Source organism: Portunus trituberculatus, chromosome 40, assembly GCF_017591435.1.
Source record: "Portunus trituberculatus isolate SZX2019 chromosome 40, ASM1759143v1, whole genome shotgun sequence".
Lineage (NCBI taxonomy): Eukaryota > Metazoa > Arthropoda > Malacostraca > Decapoda > Portunidae > Portunus > Portunus trituberculatus.
The window spans coordinates 7,364,933-7,389,729 of record NC_059294.1 but is presented as its reverse complement, the minus strand read 5'-3'; the positions used below and the strand labels follow the sequence as shown (position 1 = coordinate 7,389,729).

Here is a 24,797-nt window from a genome sequence, read left to right as displayed (position 1 = left end):
TATATGCTATCCCTCCCTTACATTACATTTCCCTCTTTCTATACATCCCTCCTTTATCTGTGTTATTCTGTCCCTCTTTCACTTTCCTTTTTGTATATATCCCTCCTTTATCTGTCTTGTTTTGTTTTGTTTCACGTCAAGGTCATTCTCGTTGTAATGTTTCAGTCTAGCGCGGAGACCTGCTGCTGCTGCTGCTGCTGACCAATTAAGGGGTGATGGTTATATAAAACATCTGCCACAGACACCTTCATACTTCCACGTACCACTTGCATAACTGGATGCCATTAAGTACAGTCAGGAGTGCTCCGTCACCTGCACACGTAAACAGATGACTCATGTGTACCTTGGAAAAAATATACAGCAGTCTTGTCCAGTATATTCAATAACTTGCCTTGGCTGGTCGTTCACCTTGCCTCTTACTTATGTCTATTAGCACATCTATTGTCTGTCTCTCGATGGTGGTAGTGGTGGTGGTGTTGGTGCTACTGGGGATAAAGCGATTGATATTTAAGAAAGACAGAGAGAGTAAGCCCAAAATAACCTCTATATAATTAGTTAATAATGTATTCGTATGTGTGTGTGTGTGTGTGTGTGTGTGTGTGTGTGTGTGTGTGCGCGCCAGTACTCATGGGCATGCAGTGTGCAGGACGACCAACAGATACCGCCGAAAAATAATAAACTTCCTCGGTCGTCCTTTGCTCTTGGTGATGACGCAGAGCTGAGCCGCGCGGGAACTCGGGAATACCAGCTAAGCGGCCCGCCCCGTCTCGCTGACCTCGACCACTGCATTGTTAGGACACTTGGCCGCCCACCACACCTGCATACTTATCGCTACTCCCGCTTAACAATGCTATGGTTTGTTCCGCCACTTCTTGATAGTCGTATACTTCCGTAATGAGCTTACCTTGGTTGCCGTGATTGGATTCCGCCACCACAAGAAGTCACCATGTCTTTTATGCTATGTGTTCCCGGGATGTATTTTGACTGAGAGACATTTAATACGACTGCAGCATCAACATAGACAATGTGAGCTGGACTTTTTGAGTGGATGAGATGCTGAAATGCCCTTGTGTTTGACTGTGTGATACTTAACATTGCAGTAATGGCTCAGATCTGAACGAAAGAAGGAAAAGGCAGTCTTCTAACATCGTGATGTCTGAAAGAAGGTGTGTTTGAGGCGTGAAGTAGGGGAGCAAGAATGGGCTTGACCTGTCATTGCTCGCTTCTTATTGTTGTCGTTGTTGCTGTTGCGTTATTTGCAGTGTAAATAAGACGAGGAGGAGTACGAAAACTGCAGAAATAGAGGAGGAAGAGAAGACAGCGGCAATAAAACTGCGATTAAAGATATTTACTTGAGTTTCTCCTTTCAACGCTTGGTTTTCTATGTAACACTAGTTGGTATTCTGACCTGCTGGAGCTTCAAGATTAAGAGCAAGAGAATCAAAACGCGCTGTGATTTTATGTCAGATGCAGAAAGACTCAATTTCCCACATTTTTCAACCAGTCACACGCTTCCTGAACAAAACAGTGTGTGAGTGCCCATGGGTGCCTCTGAGCTACTCTATCATGTTGTCCTTATGCTGAGTAGTGTTTTCTGAATCATGTGTTTGTTGTTTTCATGTGCCGTGTTCATGTGTCGGCACCGTGCTAATATAGACGTCCTCCAGGTGTCCTTGTTTTTTGGCTTTCCTTTCGTAGCTCTTTTACTCAGCTGACGGGACATGGGAATAAAAATATGATAACCCAAACTAACCTAACCTGACCCTTGACTTAGCTAAGCTAACCTAACCTAGTCAAGGTAACACGCACCGCTGATGCGTGTTCTTCAGAACCCTTCTGACCAATAGCATGGTTAGATTATGCCAGCTAGGTTAGGTTAGATTAGTTTTGATTATCATATTTTCAGTCCCACTTCTTGTCAGATGAGGGGGACCTGGGTGCCGTAGTTGGTTAAGGCGGCTCGTGTTCGGGCCTCTGGTCTAGGTGGCCCAAGTTTGAATCCTTGCCAAACCTAGTTACCCAGTGGGAGATGTAGTGTTCTCCCGTCGATCTTAGTTACGTCATATGACCTAAGCTGTTGCGGCTCCTAGTGGAATTATTTCCATTTCCATTTCCTGTCAGGTGAGTGAAAGAGCTATGAAGGGAGAGCCGTGAAATGAGGACAGCTGAAGGGACCCCTATATTAAGACAGTGCCCATGTGTCATTGTGTTTCTTGATGCTACTTGTTTATATTGCATGTATATATGTTGCTCAAGTTTAAAGTCTTACACACTTAAGGGCTCAACTTTTCACAGTTTAATGATAAGTATATTTTTTGCTAAAACACATCACTTATTGCATCACATAAATTGTATTGAAATCAAAATCAGAGTTTCAGTATTCATCAGTGTGGAGAAATGGGTTGAGATGCATATTCACTATTAGAAAATTGAAAAATTCTTTAGTTTTCAAAATTAATGTTTACAAAACTATTATTATGAGACAAATCTATCCACCTACATTTAGTATTCTTTTATGTCACAGTCGGTAGTGATGGTGGGTGTGCGGGTTTATGTTCTAACCGTTACCTGTGTAAAGGACAGAAATTAATAATGTTAGTCATTAATGCACTTTATAATTCTAGGTAACATGAGAAGATGACACATGGAAGAGGTGTAAGTAGAAAGGAAGTGATGAAGAAGACAGAGGTGATGGAGGAGGAGAGGAGAGTTGTGGTGACGTGTGTGGAGAGTAGTGGTGTGAGGGACCTGCAGCGTGTCCTCATTCCTGCACCGCTGCTACTAACCATTGGGGGACGGCCTGGTGGGCATGTCAAGTTACAACTCACACCCCAAACAGCTGTGATATGCCGTGCTGCACCTCTTATTGACTCTTGCTGTGATTATGGCCAGCAGGTGGTTGCATGTAACTGTGTGGTGGAAGGTACTGGTCCATTGGATGTCCACACACTCACCACAAGTGATATCACCACTTTGGAGGCTGTGGAAGTAACTGTAGTGAAGGTCGCAGTTATAGTAAAGACAGTGAAGGATGTATTGAGTTACCATAAGAACAAACCAGCATTTCTGTCATCACTACAATCCCTCCTAGCTCTCTACGCTTTAACAAATAACTCACAAATACACCTACCCAGCAATCCCTTGGCTGACCTCCTTGGCGTGATCCTGGTGGAAGTCAAGAGTTGTAAGGGAGTCAAATTGGGTCAGGTAGGATCAGTAGGAGCTGGGACAAGGGTGGAGGTGGTGTCAGTGGAGAGTGAGGATCGCAGGAAGCTGTCAGTGCGCTGCAAGGCTCAGTTGGGAGGGCTAGATGACATCCTTGCCCATCTGCGCCGTCTTGTGACCGAGCCCTGGACCAGACGGGAGGAGTTTGGCCGAGTGGGTGTTGCATATCCTTCAGGTGGGGATTGTTTATGCTGTTTTTGTTAGTTGTAGTTGTAGTTGTGGTGATATTTTTCTTACATTGGTGTGGTGATGTTTTGCTTCCTTTACTCTCTTTTTGTGTGTGTATTTGTGTGTTCTCTTTTCTAATATGTTACTGTTTTGAAATTCACTTCTATTAATTTCTACTTATTTATACTCAATTGTGCATACTGTGTTCATTTGTATTGTTTTTATTTATCTCCACCTATATTGTTTCTATGTATTTATTTGTATTCATTTAAATTCTCTCATAATATACTGGCAGGTGTGCTGTTGGTAGGCCCACCAGGGTGTGGCAAAACGTCCCTGGTTCGACAGCTGTGTGCAGAGACCCGGGCATGTTTGGTGGCAACAGCTGCGGCCGAACTGGTCTCACCATATGAGGGGGAGGCAGAGAGGAGGTTCAGAGAGGTGGTGGAGCGAGCTGTGGCCCTGAGCGAGGAGGGGCCATGTGTGTTGTTCATAGATGAGATCGATGGCTTGTGTCGGGCTCGGACAGAGGATGCCAGTGTGTCGGCTCTCCGGCTGACCTCACAGGTATGGGGAGGTTGTAGAAGGTGGAAAAAGAAGAGAAAGTGTGTGTGTGTGTGTGTGTGTGTGTGTGTGTGTGTGTACGGAGCGAGCTGTCATGTGTGTGTGTGTGTGTGTGTGTGTGTGTGTGTGTGTGTGTGTGTGTGTGTGTGTGTGTGTAATTCACCTCGGTCGCCTGTTGGTCACCCAGCCAGTCTTCCCCATTACGGAGCGAGCTCAGACCTCATAGACCAATCTTCGGGTAGGACTGTGTGTGTGTGTGTGTGTGTGTGTATTTACCTAATTGTATTTACCTAATTGTAACATACGGGAAAAGAGCTACGCTCGTGTTGTCCCGTCTCCATATCTATTAATGTCCAGCTTTTTCTTAAAATCATGAATATTCCTTGCGTTGACCACTTCCACGTCTAAACTATTCCATGCTTCCACCCTTCTATGAGGAAGCTATATTTTTCACATCTCTCCTATAAGTGGCCATTTTAGTTTTTCCCATGCCCTCTCGACATTCTTTCATTCCACATACACAGATCTTCCCTATCCATTTTTTCCATGCCAATCATCACTCTGTATATTGCTATCAGGTCTCCCCTTTCTCTTCTGTTTTCCAGGGTCGGAAGTTGCATTCTTTTCAGTCTGTCTTCATAAGTCAAATCTCTTAAGTCAGGCACCATTTTTGTTGCAGCCCTCTGTACTTTCTCTAGTTTCCTTATGTGTTTCTTTAAGTTCGGAGCCCACTGTATTGTTGCATATTCAAGCCTCGGTCTTATCATTGCAGTAATTATTTTCTTCATCATTTCTTCATCTAAATATCTGACGCCACTCTTATGTTCCTCAATAAGTTCAATACTTCTCCAATTATTTTGTTTATATGTCTCTCTGGCGATAGGTCATTGGTAATTGTCACCCCAAGGTCTTTTTCTTCATGACTGGTTTTATGTCTTCATTTCCTATCTTGTACATACTCCTGATTCTTCTTTCACTCTTGCCAAACTCTATTTTCTTGCATTTTGTCGTGTTGAACTCCATTTGCCATGTACAGCTCCATTTCCATATTCTGTCCAAGTCTTCCTGGAGTAGTTCGCAATCTTTGTCACATCTCACTTTTCTTAACAATTTTGCATCGTCTGCAAATAGGCTCACATAACTGGACACCCCATCCACCATGTCATTTATGTAGACCGCGAACATTACTGGTGCCAACACTGATCCCTGTGGAACTCCACTCTCCACCAAGCCCCATTCTGATGGTCTGTCCTTAATTATTGTTCTCATTTCTCTTCCTACCAAAAGTCTTCCATCCATTTTAGTAAACTGCCATGCACTCCTCCTACCATTTCAAGTTTCCAGATCAGTCTCCGGTGTGGTACCTTATCAAAGGCCTTTTTTAAATCCAGATATATTCCATCAGCCCAACCATCTCTTTCCTGTATTACATCTATCACCCTCGAATAGTAACATATCAGGTTTGTCGTGCATGAACGCCCTTTTCTAAAACCAAATTGACACTCACAAAGTATGTCATTTTCTCCAAGAAGTCTGTCCATCTATTCTTCACCACCCTCTCACACATCTTAGCTACCACACTTGTAAGTGACACTGGTCTATAGTTCAATGGGTCTCTCTTGTTACCTGATTTATAGATTGGGACAATGTTAGCTCTTTTCCAGTCTTGGGGCACTACACCTTCCCTTAATGAGGCATCAATTACTTCACAAACTTTTTCTGCCAGTTGCTCCCTGCATTCTCTTAAAATCCATCCTGATACCCCATCAGGTCCCACAGCTTTTCTCACTTCTAAACTCCCCATCATATTCTTGATCTCCTCCACAGTTACTTGAAACTCCTTCATAATCCCTTTCTGTTCCATTACCAGTGGTTTGTCAAAAGCAGTCTCCTTTGTGAATACCTTCCGAAAGCATCCATTCATAGCCTCTGCCATTTCCTGGGATCTTCACTGCATACTCCATTTACTTCTAAACTTTCAATACTTTCTCTATTTTTGATGTTGTTGTTCACATGTCTGTAAAAAAGCCTTGGTTGGTCTTTACATTTATCAATTATATCCTTTTCTTGTTTCTTTCTTTCTTCTCTTCTAATCAACACATATTCATTTCTTGCTCTTTTGTAACTTTCCCACTGCTTAATCCGTCTTTTCCTTCTCCACCTCTTCCATGCATCCTCTTTTCTTGTTCTAGCCTTTTCACATCTATCGTTAAACCAGTCCTGCTTTCCAACTTCTCTATGTTGTCTTATTGGTACAAATTTTTCTCACCTTCTTTGTATATTTTTATAAATTCCTTCCACTTTTCATTTGCTCCTTAGCACTCTTGAATTTCATCCAATTTGTCTCTTGAAAGAATTTCTTTAGGTTTCCAAAATCTGTCTTGGCATAATTCCATCTTCCCACTTTATATTCTTCATTTCTTCTAGATTTCTCTTCATCTATCACCTTGAACTCCAAAACTGCATGATCACTCTTTGCTAAAGGGCACTCCACCCTCATCTCCTCAATGACCATTGGCTCTGTACTAAAGACCAAGTCCAGTCTTGACGATGCTCCCTCTCCTCCAAACCTAGTATCTTCTTTGACCCACTGAGTTAACACATTTTCCATTGCCAGTGTCAATAGTGTATTTCCCCATGTTGTCTCTGATCCTTCCATTGACCAGTCCTCCCAACACACCTCTTTACAATTAAAATCTCCCATCATTATAGTTCGTTCACAGCCACCCAACATTTCTTCCAGACATGTTCCTGTATCACTTATCATTTCTTCATATTCCTGTACTGACCATGCATTTGTCTTAGGTGGTACGTACACCACTATGTAGTGCCTCTTTTTCCTTCATTAGTTTCTGCTCTGATCTTTAGCACTTCTGCCTTTCCCATACCTTCTTTCACTTGATCCACCTTTATATCTTTTTAACCAGCAACATCACTCCTCCTCCCATCTTACCTACTCTATTTCTTTTCCAAACATTATATTTCCTTCTCCAACCATCATCAGGTCTTCTCCCTCTCTCAGTTTTGTTTCAGTAAGACCCACAATATCTGGGTTCTTGTCCCTCAAGTAATCGTTGAGTTCTAAAATCCCGATATCACTCCATTTATGTTGGAATACATTACATTCCGCTCATATGTAAGTTTCTTTAGTCCTTTCTTGCTGTACTTTTCTGGGTTATGAACCACTTCCTCAGTCTCATATCCAAGATTCTCCAGAAAAACTCTTTCTTCTCCTCTTCTGTCCTCTCTTCATTTTTTTCAAAGCCTCCTTTCTCAACTCATTTAACATTTCTCTTTCCTTTTCACCGAGATCTCTTCTCAACCAAATCTTCCTTGTTGTTTCCTGCTGGGCTAGCCTCCATGACTTCTCCACCAATTCATCTACATCCTTTTGTGACTTAAGTTTGATTCTTATTGGCCTCATACCTTCTCTTGTGAACTTTCCAATTCTATGGAAGTCCTCTATTTCTTGTACTAGGTCTTTTCCTCCTCCTGCACCACATTAATGATATTATTTATCACCTTTTTATGTTTTCTCTCTCTCCATTTTACTCGGTGTCTTATCCTCCTCCACACCAAATATCACCACACATCTCTTTTTGTCTACAGTTTCCCTCACCAATGTCTCATTTGACTTAATAACCTTCACCACTTTCTCAGCAATCTTCTCTTCTATGATCTGTTGATCTATAATTTCAGCAAGGCCCAAAGTTTTCTCCCAGACTCTTTGATTTCCTTTTCCAGACTTGCAACTTTGTAATTTACCTCCTTTCTTTCCACTTCCTGACTTTTTCCATTCAGCCTGCTTCTCCATCACTTTTCCTAGAGATTCTCCACATTTTTCGCAATTCACTTTAATTAGCTTAACTTCCTCTTTCAGTGCTTCATTTTCCTTCTTCATATCGGCACACTCTTTCATTACATTGTCATAACTCGTTTCCAGGCACCCATACTTTTCAAACAGTTTTCAATTTTACCTTCCAACTCCAGAATTTTCTTCACATAAGCGCTCTTCTCCATTTTTTGTGTGTGTGTGTTTTTTTTGTGTGTGTGTGTGTGTGTTGTAAACAAACCAGCTGATGGCTGGCAGCCAGTCTTATTACAACACTCTCATACCAACTTCATGGACTTGTGTGTGTGTGTGTGTGTGTGTGTGTGTGTGTGTGTGTGTGTGTGTGTGTGTGTGTGTGTGTGTGTGTGTGTGTGTGTGTGTGTGTGTGTGTGTGTGTATTTACCTAGTTGTATTTACCTAGTTGTAGTTTTACAGGGCCTGGGCTTTATGCTCGTGTGGCCCGTCTCCATATCTACACTTATCCAATCTTACTTTAAAAGTGTGCACACTCGTTGCAGACACTACTTCTTCATCTAAACTGTTCCACGTCTCAATACATCTCTGGAAACTATATTTTTAATATCTCTCAGACATCTTCCTTTCTCAGCTTTTTACTATGCGATCTTGTGCTTGGATGTCATATTCTTCTCTCAGGATCAGTTTCTCATTATCCACTTGGTCCATTCCGTTGATCAATTTATAGACTTGTATCAGGTCTCCTCTCTCCTTCTTTGTTCCAAGGTTGGTAGATCCATAGCCTTTAGTCTCTCCTCATATGTCATCCCTTCAAGTTCTGGGACCATTCTTGTAGCCATTTTTTGTAGCCTCTCCAATTTTCTTATGTGTTTCTTTTTATGAGGGGTCCACACTACTCCTGCATATTCCAATCTGGGTCTTATTATAGTATTTATCAATTTCTTCATCATTTCTTTGTCCATGTAGTGAAATGCTACTCCAATATTCCTTAGCAAATTATATGTTTCTCTAAAAATTCTATCAATATGGCTTACTGGTTGATTGTTTTCTTCCATCGTCACTCCTAAGTCCTTTTCCTTTTTGACTTTCTCCAGTTCTACTCCATCTCCCATCTTATAGATTCCCACAGGTCGTCTTTCACTCTTTCCCATTTCCATGACATGGCTTTTGTTCACATTGAATTCCATTTCCACTTCTTACTCCATTCCCAGATCTTATTTAGGTCTTCTTGCAGTATTTCACAATCCTCCTTTTGCTTTATAACTCTGCACAGTTTCGTATCATCCATAAACAAATTTATGTAGCTGTTCACTCCTTCTGGCATGTCGTTAATATAAATGAGGAAAAGTATTGGTGCCAATACTGACCCCTGTGGCACTCCGCTTTCTACTGCTCTCCACTTGGACTTCATATCTTTAACTACCGTCCTTATTTCTCTCCCCCTCAAATAATTTTCTATCCATCTCAATGTGCTTCCTTTTAAGCCACCCTTCTCCTCTAACTTCCACAGTAATCTTGCATGTGGCACTTTGTCAAACGCCTTTTTAAATCCAAATAGATGCAGTCAACCCATCCTCTCTCTCTTGTACTCTATCAACTATTCTAGAATAGAAACTCAATAAATTAGTTACACAAGACCGTCCTTTTCTAAAACCAAATTGGCTATTTGATATTAATTTGTTGTCTTCAAGGAACTCGATCCATTGTTTCTTTATTATTCTTTCACACATCTTGCATATTACACTAGTTAGTGATACCGGTCTGTAATTTAAAGGTTCTTCTTTCCTTCCTCTTATATATGGGAACCACCTCAGCTCTTTTCCATTCTACTGGCACTGTTCCATTTTCTATTGAGCATTTTATGATGTTGTATATAGGACTTGCTAGTTCTTCCTACATTCTTTCAGTATTCTGCCTGAGACTTCATCCGGTCCCATTGCCTTCTCTTCATCCAGTTCCTTCATTAACTCTTTTATTTCAAGCTTGGTTACTTTAATCTCTTTCATATAGATTGTCTCTCTATTACCCTGTGGCCTCTCAAATTTGGATTCTTTAGTAAAGACCTCCTGGAATTTTTTATTTAATAGTTCTGCCATACTTTTTGGGTCTTCCACCATCCCGTTCTCTCCTTTTAACCTTTCTATTGTTTCTTTTTGCCTAATTTTTCCATTTATGAATCTATAGAACAATTTTGTGTGTGTGTGTGTGTGTGTGTGTGTGTGTGTGTGTGTGTGTGTGTGTGTGTGTGTGTGTGTGTGTGTGCACGTGTGTAGAAAAAGACAAGGGGATAGAAAGAAGAATTAGTGAAGGAAAATTAAGTATCCAATGATTTTTTTCTTTTCTTTTTTATCAGGAAAAGGGAATGAGAGAGAGTGAGTGTAAGAACCAAGCAAATGTAATGAATCACTTTGAACTCTGCAAATATTTAATAGTTTAATGGCATATGTGAAATTAAAAACAATTACTACCTCCACTGTTTCTACTATTACTAGTACCACCACCATCACTACTGCTACTATTACTACTACTTCTATTGCCACCACTATTATAGATACTTCTACTACCACCACCACTGTCACTACTTCTACACAACATTTTCTGGCCAGGTTCTGCTTGCCTTGGATGAGTGTCATGGCCTCCCAAACTTGACCCTGCTGGCCGCCACCAACCGACCCTTTGATCTTGACCCAGCCGTCAGGAGGTCAGGTCGGCTGGAGATTGAGGTCAGTTGTTCATAAGATGGATAGATTGGCAGTTATTTGAAAGGAAGATAGAACTGGTAGATAAACATATAGAAAATAGATAGATAAATGGATTTGGATGAGGGTAAATTGATACATAGATAGTGATGAATTAATAGATGTATAGGTTTAAAACTCTTACATTTTCTTTTTTGGAGATTGGTCTGTTTTTATTTGTGAACGATCTTTTCATCATTGTCATTGCTGCTAGTAGTGGTATACTTTTATTGTCACAACTCCCACCACCAGATTCTTCTAAATGCCCCAAGTCGGACTGAGAGGCAGAGTATTCTCTCCGTGCATTGCCGAGCCCTTCTGCCCACACACTGCCCTGCTCCTGACCTGCCCCACCTGGCCACTCTCACTCCAGGCTTTGTGGGGGCTGACCTGCAGGCTGTGGTTGCTTCTGCTGCTACACATCTGTCTGACTGTCAGGTGTGTGTGTGTGTTTGTGCATTTAATTGTGTGATAGGAAAACAACTTTACTTTTACTTTCCTCTCTTACCTCTTCATTAATATCTTATTGCTTTTGACAAAAGTGCTAATGGAAGAGCAAATCACTTCAAAATATGAGCTTGAGGTTGACAAATAAAATGAAAGAGTACCTATTTTTAGCCTGTAATTTATGTTTTAATACATTACAAGTATTAACACAAACTCAATAACATTTACAGGAAGCTGCTGTCACCAAACAGTCAGTCACAGAAGTCTTCACCAAAGCTATTTCCTCCATCATTCCAAGCCTTCATAAGACACTCAACTTCATCACAGCCAAACCTGTTTCCTCTCCTGCCCCAGCTGGCCTTGCCCACACCAGACATCTTCTTGATAATATCCTCACACAGCACTTGCAGTTTTCATGGGCCTATAATGCTCTGAAATTGAGGAGGCCTAGAGGTGTGTGTGTGTGTGTGTGTGTGTGTGTGTGTGTGTGTGTGTGTGTGTGCGTGCGTGCGTGTTTGTGCACACGCACGCGTACATGTTAGCTTGTGTGCTCAGTATATCAGTTTGTGGAAGTTAAAAGTTATAGAGATTTTGTTTATGGTCTGCCAGCATCTTGCCCTCCATCCTCCACAGGTGTGCTGCTGTATGGGCCAAGAGGATGCGGCAAGACCCGTATGGCTGCATCTCTTGCTGCTTCCCGGGGTTGCACCTTCATTACAGCCACAGCAGCTCACCTCCTCTCACCATATGTTGGAGAATCAGAGAAGAGAGTGGCAGCTTTGTTCCACGCTGCGTCTTGCTCAACCGACAGTGCTCTTCATTGATGAGATTGGTGAGTGCTGAGACAGCTACTGCAGGCTGTGGGTGCTCTTCAATTGCTCTTCAGGTTTTGGTGGCATGCAGTGATGAAGCTAAAATCTCTTTTCTCTGTATTTTATTGTCTTCATTCTTTGACTGATAATGATAATGTGATGCCAGTTCAATATTTACATGAACCTTCCTATTTCTTTTTTTTTAGCATTCCTTTCTTTTTCTTTTTCTTCTCTGAAAATAACACTATGCTTTTCCTCCATTTTCTCATTCACAACTACAGTTATCACCACATCTAATTATTACACTTATTTTCATCCCAGACGGAATCTTTGGGTCTCGTGAGTCTCATGGTGGCAGCAGTGTAGCAGTGAGTCTGTTGAATGAACTCCTGCAGGCACTGGATGGGGCTGAGGTCAGTGCCACCAGTCTGCAAGGTGCTTCTCTGCTGGCACACACCAATACCACCACTACTGGCACACAGGTCTCTGGTCTACGAGTATCTGTTTATTTTTCTGCTTATCTGCTTGTTTATCTATTTGTTTGTAAGATAACTTATTTATTCTTACCTGTCAATCTGTATATCCATTTCTTATTTGCTTATCAATCAGTTTAGCTATCTCTATCTCATTTGTCTATTAATCTGTGTCTGTCAATGTATCTATATGACAGTCTCACCCTCTAAATATTCCCTTTTTCTTTAGGATGGAGTGTTGGTTCTGGCCGCCACCAATCGTCCCTCAGCCCTAGATCCAGCACTGCTACGGCCAGGGAGGTTTGACCGGCTAGTATTTGTTCCACTGCCAGACACTGAGGCTCGGCTGGATATATTGAAGGTGAAGGAGAGGTGAAAAGCAGCAGAAGGAAAGAGGAAGAGGTTTCCGGTTAAATACAGTTTGAAGAGCTTAACTCCCTCATGAGGACTGTTTTCAATGTTCTCATGGGGATGTTAATTTTATTGTCAGTTAGTGGTGAGTCAATTACCAGCTTTCATTGACCACCCTTTGTGTTCCAGGCCAAGACAAAGGGCATGGAGCTACAGAAGGAGGAGGAAGAGGAGGTACTACAGCAACTGGCCAAAGAAACTGAAGGATTTACTGGAGCTGAACTAGAGAACTTGGTGCAAAAAGTAATACTCTCTCTCTCTCTCTCTCTCTCTCTCTCTCTCTCTCTCTCTCTCTCTCTCTCTCTCTCTCTCTCTCTCTCTCTCTCTCTCTTCATAATTTTCTCTTTCTTATATATATTGTCTTTTCATTAAGCTATTTTTTAAATAATTTGGTATTGTAATCTTGGCTTTCTACTTACTAGGTGCCAGTGTGTAGGTTAACATATTGCTTCTGTGTAAGGTGGAACTGTTTCTATTCCCAGGCACTGGTATTGGCATTGCGTGAGTGTGGTGTGGTGGAGAAGGTTGCAGATGAGGTGGTGGTGGTGGTGAAAGCCAAGCATCTCTGGGCTGCCCGACACACACTTGCACCTTCCCTCACACCTGCTGAGATGAAGGCATACCTAGATTTCAAGCAGGCTGTTAGTGGCAGGTGACTGTGTGTGTGTGTGTTTATTTAGAATAATCAGAAGTATTGGAGTATGGGAGAACAGACCATGTAGAATTCTTTGATTATTTGATATAAAAGAGAGGATATTCTAACCCATAGACCTCTTTTTAAAATATCTATATGTATGTAAAGTTTTCAGTACCTTTTCCCCAGGCTGAAATCTCTTTACAGGGGGATTTAAGTGTTAACTGCCAGCTGTGGATGTCTTTCACTGACTAGTCTGTTGAGCAAGCTGTCATCTTTCCTATTTTTTATAATTAGAACTTTGAGTGTAGGCTTGTTCACACCAGGGAACATGGTGTAGAAACAAATGTGCTCAATATTTATGACCTTTTCTTAACCTATAACCTTTCAGTTTAGTCTGTCAAACTGTTGTCTCTGTTTGACTTCTTTAATGGGTAGGATTGTCTTTATCATAGAGGCATAGTACTACATTCTGCATAATTTATGTAGTCCCAAAGGTCATAAATCTTGGCTTAGTTCAACCAGCTGTTATGATGTCTTGGGTTGAGAGGCAGCTGGAGGGTACAGATTCCAGCACTTGACTCATTGCAAATCCTGGCCATATGATTTCTCAGTAGCAACACTTAGTAGCCTCACACCAGGTGAAGGCTTCAATTTTCCTTTGGTTCACCCACCTCAAGAACTAAGTCTTAAGCTCCACCCACTTGACCTTCCCCTCCTGATCCATGCCATGGCGTCTGTACATAGTATACTGCATATGAGTCTTCCTTCTGAAACTTTCTATCTGTCTAAATTTCTGAAGCAGTGTAATATATTTGGTGATATTTGTGTTGCTGTGTGTCAAAAGAATAATCACTAAAATCCCGAGGTGCCATTGTTATTCCTAATGGTTTCAGATCTCAAGGTGTTCGAGAAAATTTGTGTTTGAGCATAATTCTGAAACCTTTACTAGAAGTGCACATGCGTGATAAGTTTTTCACAGCTAATGAAAAATCAGAAAAATATCAGCCAGTCAAATGACTTTCTAACTTAAAGTGAAGGGTGACTGACCGCCATGATGCAGCTCTCCATCATTCTCTTGCCATATTCAGTTGTTAAAGGTGTTCCTTCACTTATTTAGGAGGTAAAGCAACTTTTTTCTTTGTGTTTAAACGAGATTTGTGTTTAAATGAGGTCCGTATCGGGACAGGCTTGCGTCCCTTTTTTACCTCCCATTGTCTGGGAGTTATCCAGAAATCTGTGCTACAAGAGCCACTAGCCAATAGCGAGCGGCACCATCCAAAACGGCCGCAAGAGAAAATTGCTAGATGTTGCCTGTGCACCACAGAAGAGCTCTTTTTAGGATTTTATTCTAAACACTAGACATTATTCGTAGAAGAAATTAAGCTTTAAAGAGGCGAGAGGAAAAGAGAGGTCACAGAGTCCTGTGAGATTCAGGGGTTACTTTATATGAGGATGAATGGAATTGATTCGACAATGAAATTTTACCTCCTTCTGGGGGTGGTAGGGGAACTACCTGTGCCAGTGCCGTAGAGCGCAAAAAACGTCATCAATCTCCGTTGATATACCCTTTTCCCTCGCTATGGTTTTTTTTTTTTTTTTTTTTTTATCGTCAAGTGACCGTTACGTGTTAGATAAGTACTGCGCCATGGAACGGGGTCCGTATAGTGTTATTTATGTACCTTATGTAAAGTGTCAATCAGAATACAATTTCCGTGAAGAACAAGCTAGGTGTTTGGTGGTACACGTAAACTTTCCACTAAGAAGCAGCGGTTCTGCGGTTGCAGCCTAAGCCCGTTTCAGGTCAGGTTAGGGTAGATAGTAACCCTGAGGCTGCGCACCCCACATCCTTCCCACTGTAAACCCGGCATTGCCACACGCTCCCAAGTTTTTAAAGGAATAAGAGAGTTATTCTTAAAACAAACAAATAATAGTAAAAAAAAAAACTAAATAAATAAGAATTTTTGAAATTAGATATGTATGTATGTATTATGAAATGATTAGAATTGTGCCGTTCTCTGGGCGCCAAGCAGCTGATGATGCCGTGGGTGATCTGTTTACATTCTCCAGAACCATGAGCGCGCAGAAGGAAGCCGCCGTATGATCAGCCGGTGCCTTCCCCCCCCTGAATTTGTCTTATGTAATGCATGGTAAGCACTGCAGTGTTTTCATATGTATGCTTCTATATTGGTTTTGGCATGTGGATTTGATCTATAGATGCCTTGCTATTTTTGCCAGGTACCTAGTGATACATGAGCAGTAATGTTGGACACCGTGGGAGCTGTGGTTTACTCACCGTGGATGCTGCTGTCAGTTGGTTCATTCGTTATGATTTGTGACAGGTAAATTTACAGTCTTCCATCCTACTTTCACATCAGGATGAAACTTTCTTCTGGTAGTTTTCGACCTGTTTTGAATGAATCAGCACTTCGTTTCCGCAGCATAACTACTTTTTTCTTCTTTTTTATTCTCCCTTTTCCCCACCCCAAAAAAAACATAGTCTATTCCCTCAGAAAGTACTGTATTGTGATGAAAAATAAAAGATTAATACAAAACAGACCGAAATTTACCAAAAGAAAATAGTTTTATCTCAAAGTACCACAAAAGTAACTGTCCAAAATTTTGACTTGCTGCTATGGAGAGTACTTGCTGCCACCACTGGTCACTGCTACCCAAGTCAGCCTATTGAAACTTATCTATTTAACCAAAACTTACTCTAACTTTTTAATCATATCTAACAAAATCTAGTTGAGGCAACATGCACCGCTTACACATACATCTTCCTCGAAACAAATTAACTTTATCTAACCTGATTAAACTGATCTGACCAAAGCAAACCAGCCTAACCTGACTAGCAATGCTAAACAAGTAATATAAAGTTACTATACTTCTCATTGGAAAATCTAGCGATACAATGGAAATAATTGAGGCGACACCCAACTCGTTTGGACATCATCTATAAACTGATTCAAATCCAGTGGCTTCTCTCCACAAACTGCTCTGATTGGCTAGATTTATTATGTATTATTTTTATTAGTCAGTGGCTGGTTGCTCAAACAAAAGAACCAATCACCATGATTGCTTTCATGCATGCAGAAATGATGTGACAGTATGTACACACAAACACATCTAACGGCATTCCTTAGTGCTCAGCAGTCTAGCACATGCATGGGTGTTGCAGCTTGTTAGCTTGTTCCCCCCCAAAATTATAAATCTTTAAAAAATCGTTGTCAACATTATAATCAATTTGCAATGGGTATGTACAAGTTCAAATTACTCTGAATGAGAATCTCTATATGTTGAGAAGGGTAAGAGAAGCCATGTTGATCATAGTGAAGTACTAAAAATATCATGACAGATTTATGTGTGTCTGAATCTTTTAAGGAAAGTTAAGGTATTACACAATAAAGGTGTTTTTAGAATTGGCTTTGCTCCATACTGTTTAACTTATACTTAGTAAAATAATAGATTCCTTACATATTATTTGTTAGTAATTAATCTTCATTTAAAAGAATACTAATTTCAAACTTTTGTTTAAGGAAAGTGCCAGTTGATTGTTAAAAGAAGTAGGTTCTGTATCCACCAATAATGAGTAATGAAGAGCCAAGCTTTGTCACTTCTCTTATGGTAAGATATGCATTATTCTGTACTGCAAACTATTGATGGGAATTTATTACTAGTAAGCTCTAAGAAAATATGTGGATTTAAAATTATTTTATTCATTCTATTTTAAGCAATACTGTCTAGTTCTCTTACCATTTGGGACCCTCTGGTTTATGCTAGTCAAAGACCAGCAGAGGTCCTGTAGAGCCACACTGCTAATGTGCCAGTTCATCAATCATATTACTTCATTAATAAATTACTGAGTAAATAACTGCATGGTGCATCATTAGCAGAAAAAAAAATGGGGTTAATGGGCAGGCTGGAGGGAATAGTAGGATTAGACATACTCAGAGTTTATCATCAAAGTGTTTACAAAGATTTACTTTAAATAAAGGAAGATATTGAATAGTAACTAAGTCACCAGGAAGAGAGTTCCACAGAGCAATTTCTAACACTGAAGAATGGTCTGCATATTTCCAGCTGGATTCTAATGTGCAATCTTGAATATTTCACTAGGAGATATGGCACATTTACCATGAAAGATGTTCCAATATTTTATAATGTCATTTCATAAAAGAAGGTATTCTCAAGACTGAGAATAGCTGAGATGGTTCGTGCCACTTCTCTGTTTAATCCAGCATCTTTGAACTCATTCTATTGAATGCATATCCTTCACATACTAGTAGTAATATTTTGAGTCAGAAAATTTACATAGAAAAAAAAAGAAAGTGGTCCGAGTACTGAACCCTGAGGCACACCACTGTGTACATCATATGCCTGGCTATACTGATACTACCACATTCATGACTCTTCTAGCCAAGAACTCTTTAATCAAACCAAGAACATTAACAGTAATGCCCAATTTAGTTAGTTTATCCAAAAGAATAGTATGGCAAACCACATCAAAGGCTTTGGAAAAGTCAAACAAGATTAAATTTACATCATAACCATTATCCAAAAACTGAGATATTCATTTTGTCAGAAGCATTTGGTTCTCAGTGGAGCATTTGGAATGAAATCCAAATTGATCTTTGCCAAGTAGATCATTCGCACCAGCATAATCATATATAAATTTACACAAAAGCCGTTCAAGAGACAACGCGCACTAAAGTCAAGGACACAGATCTATAATTGAGAGGGTCATGTCTTAATCCTTTCCTATAAATAGGGACAATAAGGGACCTTTTCCACATAGAGGACAAAGAACTAGTATTATAGGACTTCAGGAAGATACAAAATAAAGGACAAGTTAGGTCAAACTTGCATGATTTAAACAAATGGGGATGAGTACCATCTGGGCCTGTGGATGAAGTCGCATCTAAATTAGAGAGCACAGACTCAATATCATCAGGGGTTATTTCTAAGTCTACACTATTACCATGATATATCTGATGTAATTATTCCTATTTAATCCTCACTATTCAAGGCTGGTGGAATGGCAGGCACAGCCGTGGATGTTGCTCTGTTTCCCCTTGACACCCTGAAAACACGGCTCCAAAGTGAGGCAGGCTTCAGGGCCTCTGGAGGCTTCCGTGGCATCTATAGTGGTCTGGGTCCAGCTGCTCTTGCCTCTGCTCCAAATGGTGTGTTGTGGGATGAGAAATAGTGACAAAGTGTGAATTCCTTTGACTTAACTTTGCCTCACTGTCCACCACACTATTCTTTTCCTATATTATTTGTTTTGTGGTCTTTGAAATCAGTGATCTTTTTGTTTTAATGTTTGGGGTATACTTTCAGCTGCCTTGTTCTTCTGCACCTATGAGAGCATGAAAAAGATCCTTAGCAGTCATGTCCCCAGTAATTACCTGCCTGGTGTGCATATGGTGGCAGCCTCTGCTGGGGAAGTGGTAGGTCTCTCTCTCTCTCTCTCTCTCTCTCTCTCTCTCTCTCTCTCTCTCTCTCTCTCTCTCTCTCATAAATATTGCATTTTTCATTCCTTTTCCTTCCACAAAGCCATATTTTTCTTCCACTTTCTCTGCATGCTATTCTTTTTAGCACTACCCCTAAGATTACTTTTAATACTTGACTAATTATACCTTAAGTTCTATACTTATTGCAAACTAATTATGCTTTTAGTTCTATACTTATTGCACTCTAAAGTTCCAAGATTCATTGGTATAGTTAGGAAAGTTCGGAGTATTAGATTAGTTAAATAAAGCATTTTTTAATCAGTTTGAAAGTATCAGATCAGATAGATATATACTAGGATGTATAAATGATATTTGTTAGTATTCTTTATTTTGCCCAATGTATTTAGGATGGAATAGCTGGAAGTATCAACAGGTTTCCTCTCCTACAGGTTGCATGCATAATAAGAGTGCCCATGGAGATTGTCAAGCAGAGAAGACAAGCCCAGATTAGTGATTCTTCTATTAAAGTGGTACAAGATATTTTAAGGAAGGAAGGAACTAGAGGACTGTTTCGAGGTTACCTTAGCACCGTGACGAGGGAAATTCCTTTTTCTCTCATTCAGTTTCCTGTCTGGGAATGGCTTAAGAAATATTGGTCAGAAAAACAAGGCCATTATGTTAACTCTTGGCAGTCCTCCTTGTGTGGAGCCATTGCAGGTATGTTTTGTACTTGTATGTATATTTTGCTTGTTTTCTTGGGAGTAGTGGTTGATTCATGCACTTCATGTCATACCATGCCACGCCTTGCCACACACACACACACACACACACACACACACACACACACACACACACACACACACACACACACATTCTCCTCTAACTTCCACAGTAAGTGTGTGTGTGTGTGTGTGTGTGTTTCACTGTTTGATCTGCTGCAGTCTCTGACAAGACAGCCAGATGTTACCCTATGGAACGAGCTCAGAGCTCATTATTTCCGATCTTCAGATAGGCCTGAGACCAGGCACACACCACACACCGGGACAACAAGGTCACAACTCCTCAATTTACATCCTGTACCTACTCACTGCTAGGTGAACAGGGCTACGTGAAAGGAGACACACCCAAATATCTCCACCCGGCCGGGGAATCGAACCCTGGTCCTCTGGCTTGTGAAGCCAGCGCTCTAACCACTGAGCTACCGGGCGTGTGTGTGTGTGTGTGTGTGTGTGTGTGTGTGTGTGTGTGTGTGTGTGTGTGTGTGTGTGTGTGTACACCACGTAGTGTAGTGGTTAGCACGCTCGACTCACAATCGAGAGGGCCGGGCTCGAGTCCCGGGAAGCAGCAAGCCTCTTAATGTGTGGCCCCTGTTCACCTAGCAGTAAATAGGTACGGGATGTAACTCGAGGGGTTGTGGCCTTGCTTTCTCGGTGTGTGGAGTGTGTTGTGGTCTCAGTCCTACCCAAAGATCGGTCTATGAGCTCTGAGCTTGGTGACCAGCAGGCGACCGAGGTGAATTACACACACACACACACACACACACACACACACACACACACACACACTTACTGTGGAAGTTAGAGAAGGGTGGCTTAAAAAGAAGCACATTGAGATGGATAATAAATTATTTGAGGGGGAGAAATAAGGACGGTAGTTAAAGATATGAAGTCCAAGTGGAGAGCAGTGGAAAGTGGAGTGCCACAGGGGTCAGTATTGGCGCCAGAGGGAGTGAACAGCTACATAATTCTGTTTGCGGACGATGCGAAACTGTGCAGTTATAAAGCAAAAAGAGGATTGTGAAATACTGCAGGAAGACCTAAATAAGATCTGGAAATGGAGTAAAAAGTGGGAGATGGAATTCAATGTGGACAAAAAGCCTTGCCATGGAAATGCTGAAGGAATTACAAAATGCATGGATGCAAGAACAGGAAGAATAAAAAGTGAAATTTTCAGAGGTAGTAAAGAGACAAATTCAGGAAAACACGAGTCGCTGTAATACAAGTAATTAAAGAGAAAAGTTCTTGTGCGAGATATAGTGGATAAGAGGAAAGGTTTTGTGATTTTTGGGATGAAAGAAAAAAAGAGAAGAGAGAATTGGCCAAAACTATTATCAAACAAGTTCAAGACAGCACGCAAGAACTGGGCCAGCAGGTGGAGAAGGTGATTAGGTTAGGAAGATACAGTGAAGAATGTAGACCATTGAAAGTGAGAATAAGATCCCAAATGGCAGTAGAGGAAATTATGGCTAGGAAAGGGAAGTTGGCTGATACTGAACACAAAGATACATGGATAAAGAGATATGAACCTAGAGGAGAGAGAAAAGGAGAAAGTGCTAAGTGAAGCTAAGGAAAAAAAAACTAGAAAAGGACAGAGATTGAGAAGAAGAATTGTTACTGGAGGGTCCTGGATATGAGACTAAAGAAGTGATACCTATTTCCATAGGTATCATGGAGGAGGAAAGAAATTAAAAGTGACTTATACTAATATAGATGAGTTGTTATGAAGCATATTGGAAGTTAGGGATTATTTGAAAGAGAAAAAAAAGCCCGATGTAATGTGCATCGTTGAATCAAAACTGAGAAGGGATCCATGTCAGCTTTAACCCGTACAGTGTCAGAGACGTACAAGATACGTCGGCTACTCTGAGCGAACCGGGTGTCAGAGACGTATGAGATATGTCGGCGAGCTTTCTCGTGTTTTCGGAGGTGTTGCGTCCTCAAAACCTACCATTATACTGCCATCATGCACTGTAGACATTGCTCATGCTGCCTCCTCGTCTGTGCTAACATGAATGCTTCCTGTATTTATTTATTACAATTCTGAACCCTAGCAGTTTCTGCTGCCTTCAGCTAGGTGTAGCGGGAAACTGACGCCTCAACTCCGCTAATATGAACAAAGCGTAATTTCCATTACTTACTCTTGCCATTTCAGTTGTTTTTGGTAACTGTTATATTGTGGTAGTGAAAACTTTGTATGACATAAATAAGAATTTTCCAATCGCTTTGTTATAAGGAAAAACAAGTACATATTACTCGGAAAATATTTGCACCGTGAAAGGCAACACTCCTCGCGATATCTCGTGTCTATTTTTATCCACAAGCACTCCCAAACAGCAAAACATGACATGTTGTTTTTCTTTCAACTCAGGAACGATATTATGCATGTGTCCAACTCGGGGATCGACTGGTGAGAAACGAGGAAGCGAATAAACTAGTCACATAAGGCTTTGCTAAGTCGCTAACCTTAGCGCAAAATATCTCGCACCAATTAATACCACTTCCAGTCAGTTCTGGGAGGAATGACTGTCATTTTCATTTGTTTCACATCATTTAAGACTGGTTTTGTAAAAAAAAAAAAATCCATGATGTGGCCAGCACTGGCAAAATCACAAAGTCTCAGATCTGCTGACGTTATACGGGTTAAGGAGGAGGGATATAATACCTGGAGGAGAGATAGGAAGGTTTAAAGGGGAAGGAGTGCTAATAATGGTTTGTGATAATATATGTATGGAGGATGTGCAATATGGTGAGGACAAAGTGGAAATAATGGGAGTAACAATCAAAACAGAAGATTTAAAGAAAAAAATTATAGTTACATATGTTCCAACAAAGACTAATACATGGGGAACAGAAGAGCATAAAGATATATATGCAAAGAGAGGTGATAAAGTGCCTAGATAACATGATAAGAAGAGATAAAAGAATACTTTTAGTTGAAGATTTTAACTGTAAAAAATAAACTGGAGAGATGGAAGTAATGGATAATGCAGGGCAGTGGAGCACGAGAAAGTGTTGCAGTTGACTATGGTTAATGCAATGGACCAGTGGGTGGAGGAATCACAAGGTATGGGGGGGAAGAACCATCATTGCTTGACCTAGTTTTCACAAAGAAACCAGAATCCCCTCCAATCATACAATACCTTAGTCCAATTGGGGAGAAGTGATCATGTGACATTAGAGATGTAAATTCAGGAAGGAAGACGAGATAAGTTACAGAGAGGACTATAAAGGAGAGAGATTAAGTTATGCAAGAGCGGATTTTGAAAAATCAAGGATCTATTTTGCTGATATTGAGTGGAGTAATACAGCAAGACAGTACAAGGGAAATATGACTCTTACAAAAATATAATGGAGTAAGAAAATTTGTACCTGTTTATCTAGTTAAGAAAAAAAAGACATGCTTGGTACAATGCTAGATGCATACAAGCAAAAAAGGCAAAAGATAAAGTGTGGAAGAAACTCATAAATATATTAGAGTAAGGAGAGAGGAAGAAAGAAACATTGAGAAAGTAGTGAATAAAAGCAAAGATGAACCCAAACTTTTCATAAACTTTTCTACAAGTTTATAATAAACAGCAAAACAAAGAATAAGGAAACAATTGAAAAAATAATTAAAGAAGAAAAGACATACCAAACAGAGAAGGAAATGTGTGAAATAATGAATGAGAACTTCAAAACGGTGTTCACTGCAGATGATTTCACAGAACCTAGTAGGACATGGGATTGCCAAGGATTACAGGAGATCGCAATGCACAAAAAGGATACTGGAAGTTTATTGGATAAGAAGTTGGAAGTCAGAAAAGCAATGGGGCCAGATGGTGTATCAGACTGGGTGTTAAAAGAATGTAAAGAGTAAGAGAAGACTGGTATGGAACTATTTGATGGGAGAGGAACAAATAATGAAGATTAAAGAGGAAAAAGATCTGGGACTGATCATACAGGAAAATCTGAGCCCCAAAAACACATAAGCTAGATATTTGGACCATATAAAATGTTGACTAATGTAAGAGTGGCATTTCATTACATAGATAAAGATATGAAAAAAATCATCACAAGCATGATACATCCAAGGTTGGAATATGCAGCAGTGGTATAGTCTCCGAGCTCTAAAAAGGATATAAGAAAATTGGAAAGGATACAGAAGATCGCTACAAAGATGGTGCCAGAATTAAAGGACCTCATATGAAGAACGATTGAAGGAAATGGGACTGTCAACTTTACAAGATAGAAGAGAATGCGGGGACCTAATAACAATGTATAAGATAGTAAATGATATTGAAAAGATAGGCAAAGACGACCTGGTGCTGTTGACAGAAGATGGAAGGACAAGAGGACATGAAAAGATCAGGATGAGGATATTGGAAAGTACAGTTTTCCACACAGAATGGTAGAAAAATGGAATGCATTGGATAATAGAGTTGTTACAGCACATAATGTGCATAACTTTAAGGAAAAAATAGGTAAATTTTGACAGGACACTATGAGCCCCGCTCAAACCCTGTACAATACAACTAGGTAAATACACATGCACACACCACACCACCATAATTAATACATGAGATATCTATGCATATATTTCCCTTAAATACATATACTATCTGTTCATTCCAGGTGGATTTTCTGCAACCTTGACCACTCCTTTAGATGTTGCCAAAACAAGAATTATGTTGGCTCATCATGACAGTACAGCAGCTAAAGGAAATATAAATACTGTCCTGAGAATTGTGTACAAACAGCAGGGATTATCAGGGTATGTAATCCTTGTACCTTTGTTAAATGAAATGGTTCTTTACTACTAATAGTCTAACAGTTTGGTGTGTGAAGTTCAAGGTTTTCATAAATTTCACTGTTCTTGAAAGGGGTATGGCATGTGAGGTGTGTCTCATGCTTCTATCACACACTTTACATAGCATCTTGGGGATGTGTAAAGGTGAAGTTTAGACTGAAAAGTGAGGAAAGAAATACATTTATATTAATTCCAAAACAAATTAAAAGTTTTTTAAATAGTTTCTTTGAAAAAGAAAAGTATTAGGAGTCATGTCTTGTGTACTGTCAAGTATCTCAAAAGATTGGTTGACTACATAGATAAGTGAAAATATGAGAGAGGCAGCTCAGTGCCAAAATGTTTTTTATTTAATTTTTATTTACAGGTTGTTTGCTGGTGTTGTTCCTCGAACCCTGTGGATAACTGTTGGTGGAGCAGTCTTCTTTGGTGTGTATGAAAAGGCTAATTGAAAAGGCTAATTGGCTTCTAAAACATCATATGTATCTGTAACTATATAAGT

The 24,797-nt window shown here is 40.3% G+C and overlaps 2 protein-coding genes and 1 long non-coding RNA gene across 4 annotated transcripts; 2 read left to right on the top strand and 1 right to left on the bottom strand.

Annotated features, from left to right (window-relative positions):
- Nucleotides 1-1,380: 1,380 nt before the first annotated feature.
- LOC123515985 (spermatogenesis-associated protein 5-like protein 1) lies at nucleotides 1,381-19,273 on the top strand. The gene is given in 15 exon segments (XM_045274945.1): nucleotides 1,381-1,531; nucleotides 2,625-3,400; nucleotides 3,689-3,960; nucleotides 10,372-10,488; nucleotides 10,756-10,941; nucleotides 11,181-11,403; nucleotides 11,584-11,740; nucleotides 11,742-11,782; nucleotides 12,084-12,244; nucleotides 12,465-12,596; nucleotides 12,776-12,889; nucleotides 13,129-13,287; nucleotides 15,351-15,430; nucleotides 18,310-18,466; nucleotides 19,183-19,273. Coding segments are annotated over 13 exon segments (2,463 nt in total). The 5' UTR covers nucleotides 1,381-1,531; nucleotides 2,625-2,637; the 3' UTR covers nucleotides 18,368-18,466; nucleotides 19,183-19,273.
- LOC123515987 lies at nucleotides 11,252-15,122 on the bottom strand. Of its 2 annotated transcripts, none has more exons than XR_006678039.1 (3): nucleotides 14,331-14,565; nucleotides 13,066-13,249; nucleotides 11,252-11,381 (listed from the first exon to the last, which is right to left on the bottom strand). It is a non-coding gene; the product is annotated as an uncharacterized LOC123515987 (long non-coding RNA). The 2 variants fall into 2 exon arrangements; XR_006678038.1 differs by lacking the exon at nucleotides 11,252-11,381 and adding an exon at nucleotides 11,412-12,581 and having other exon boundaries at nucleotides 14,331-15,122.
- On the top strand, nucleotides 18,650-24,747 carry LOC123515837 (S-adenosylmethionine mitochondrial carrier protein-like). Its single transcript, XM_045274722.1, has 5 exons — nucleotides 18,650-18,730; nucleotides 19,183-19,263; nucleotides 19,426-19,450; nucleotides 24,124-24,262; nucleotides 24,663-24,747. Exons 1-5 carry the CDS (start codon nucleotides 18,650-18,652, stop codon nucleotides 24,745-24,747), a joined length of 411 nt encoding a protein of 136 aa, XP_045130657.1.
- The last annotated feature ends 50 nt before the right edge of the window (nucleotides 24,748-24,797 follow it).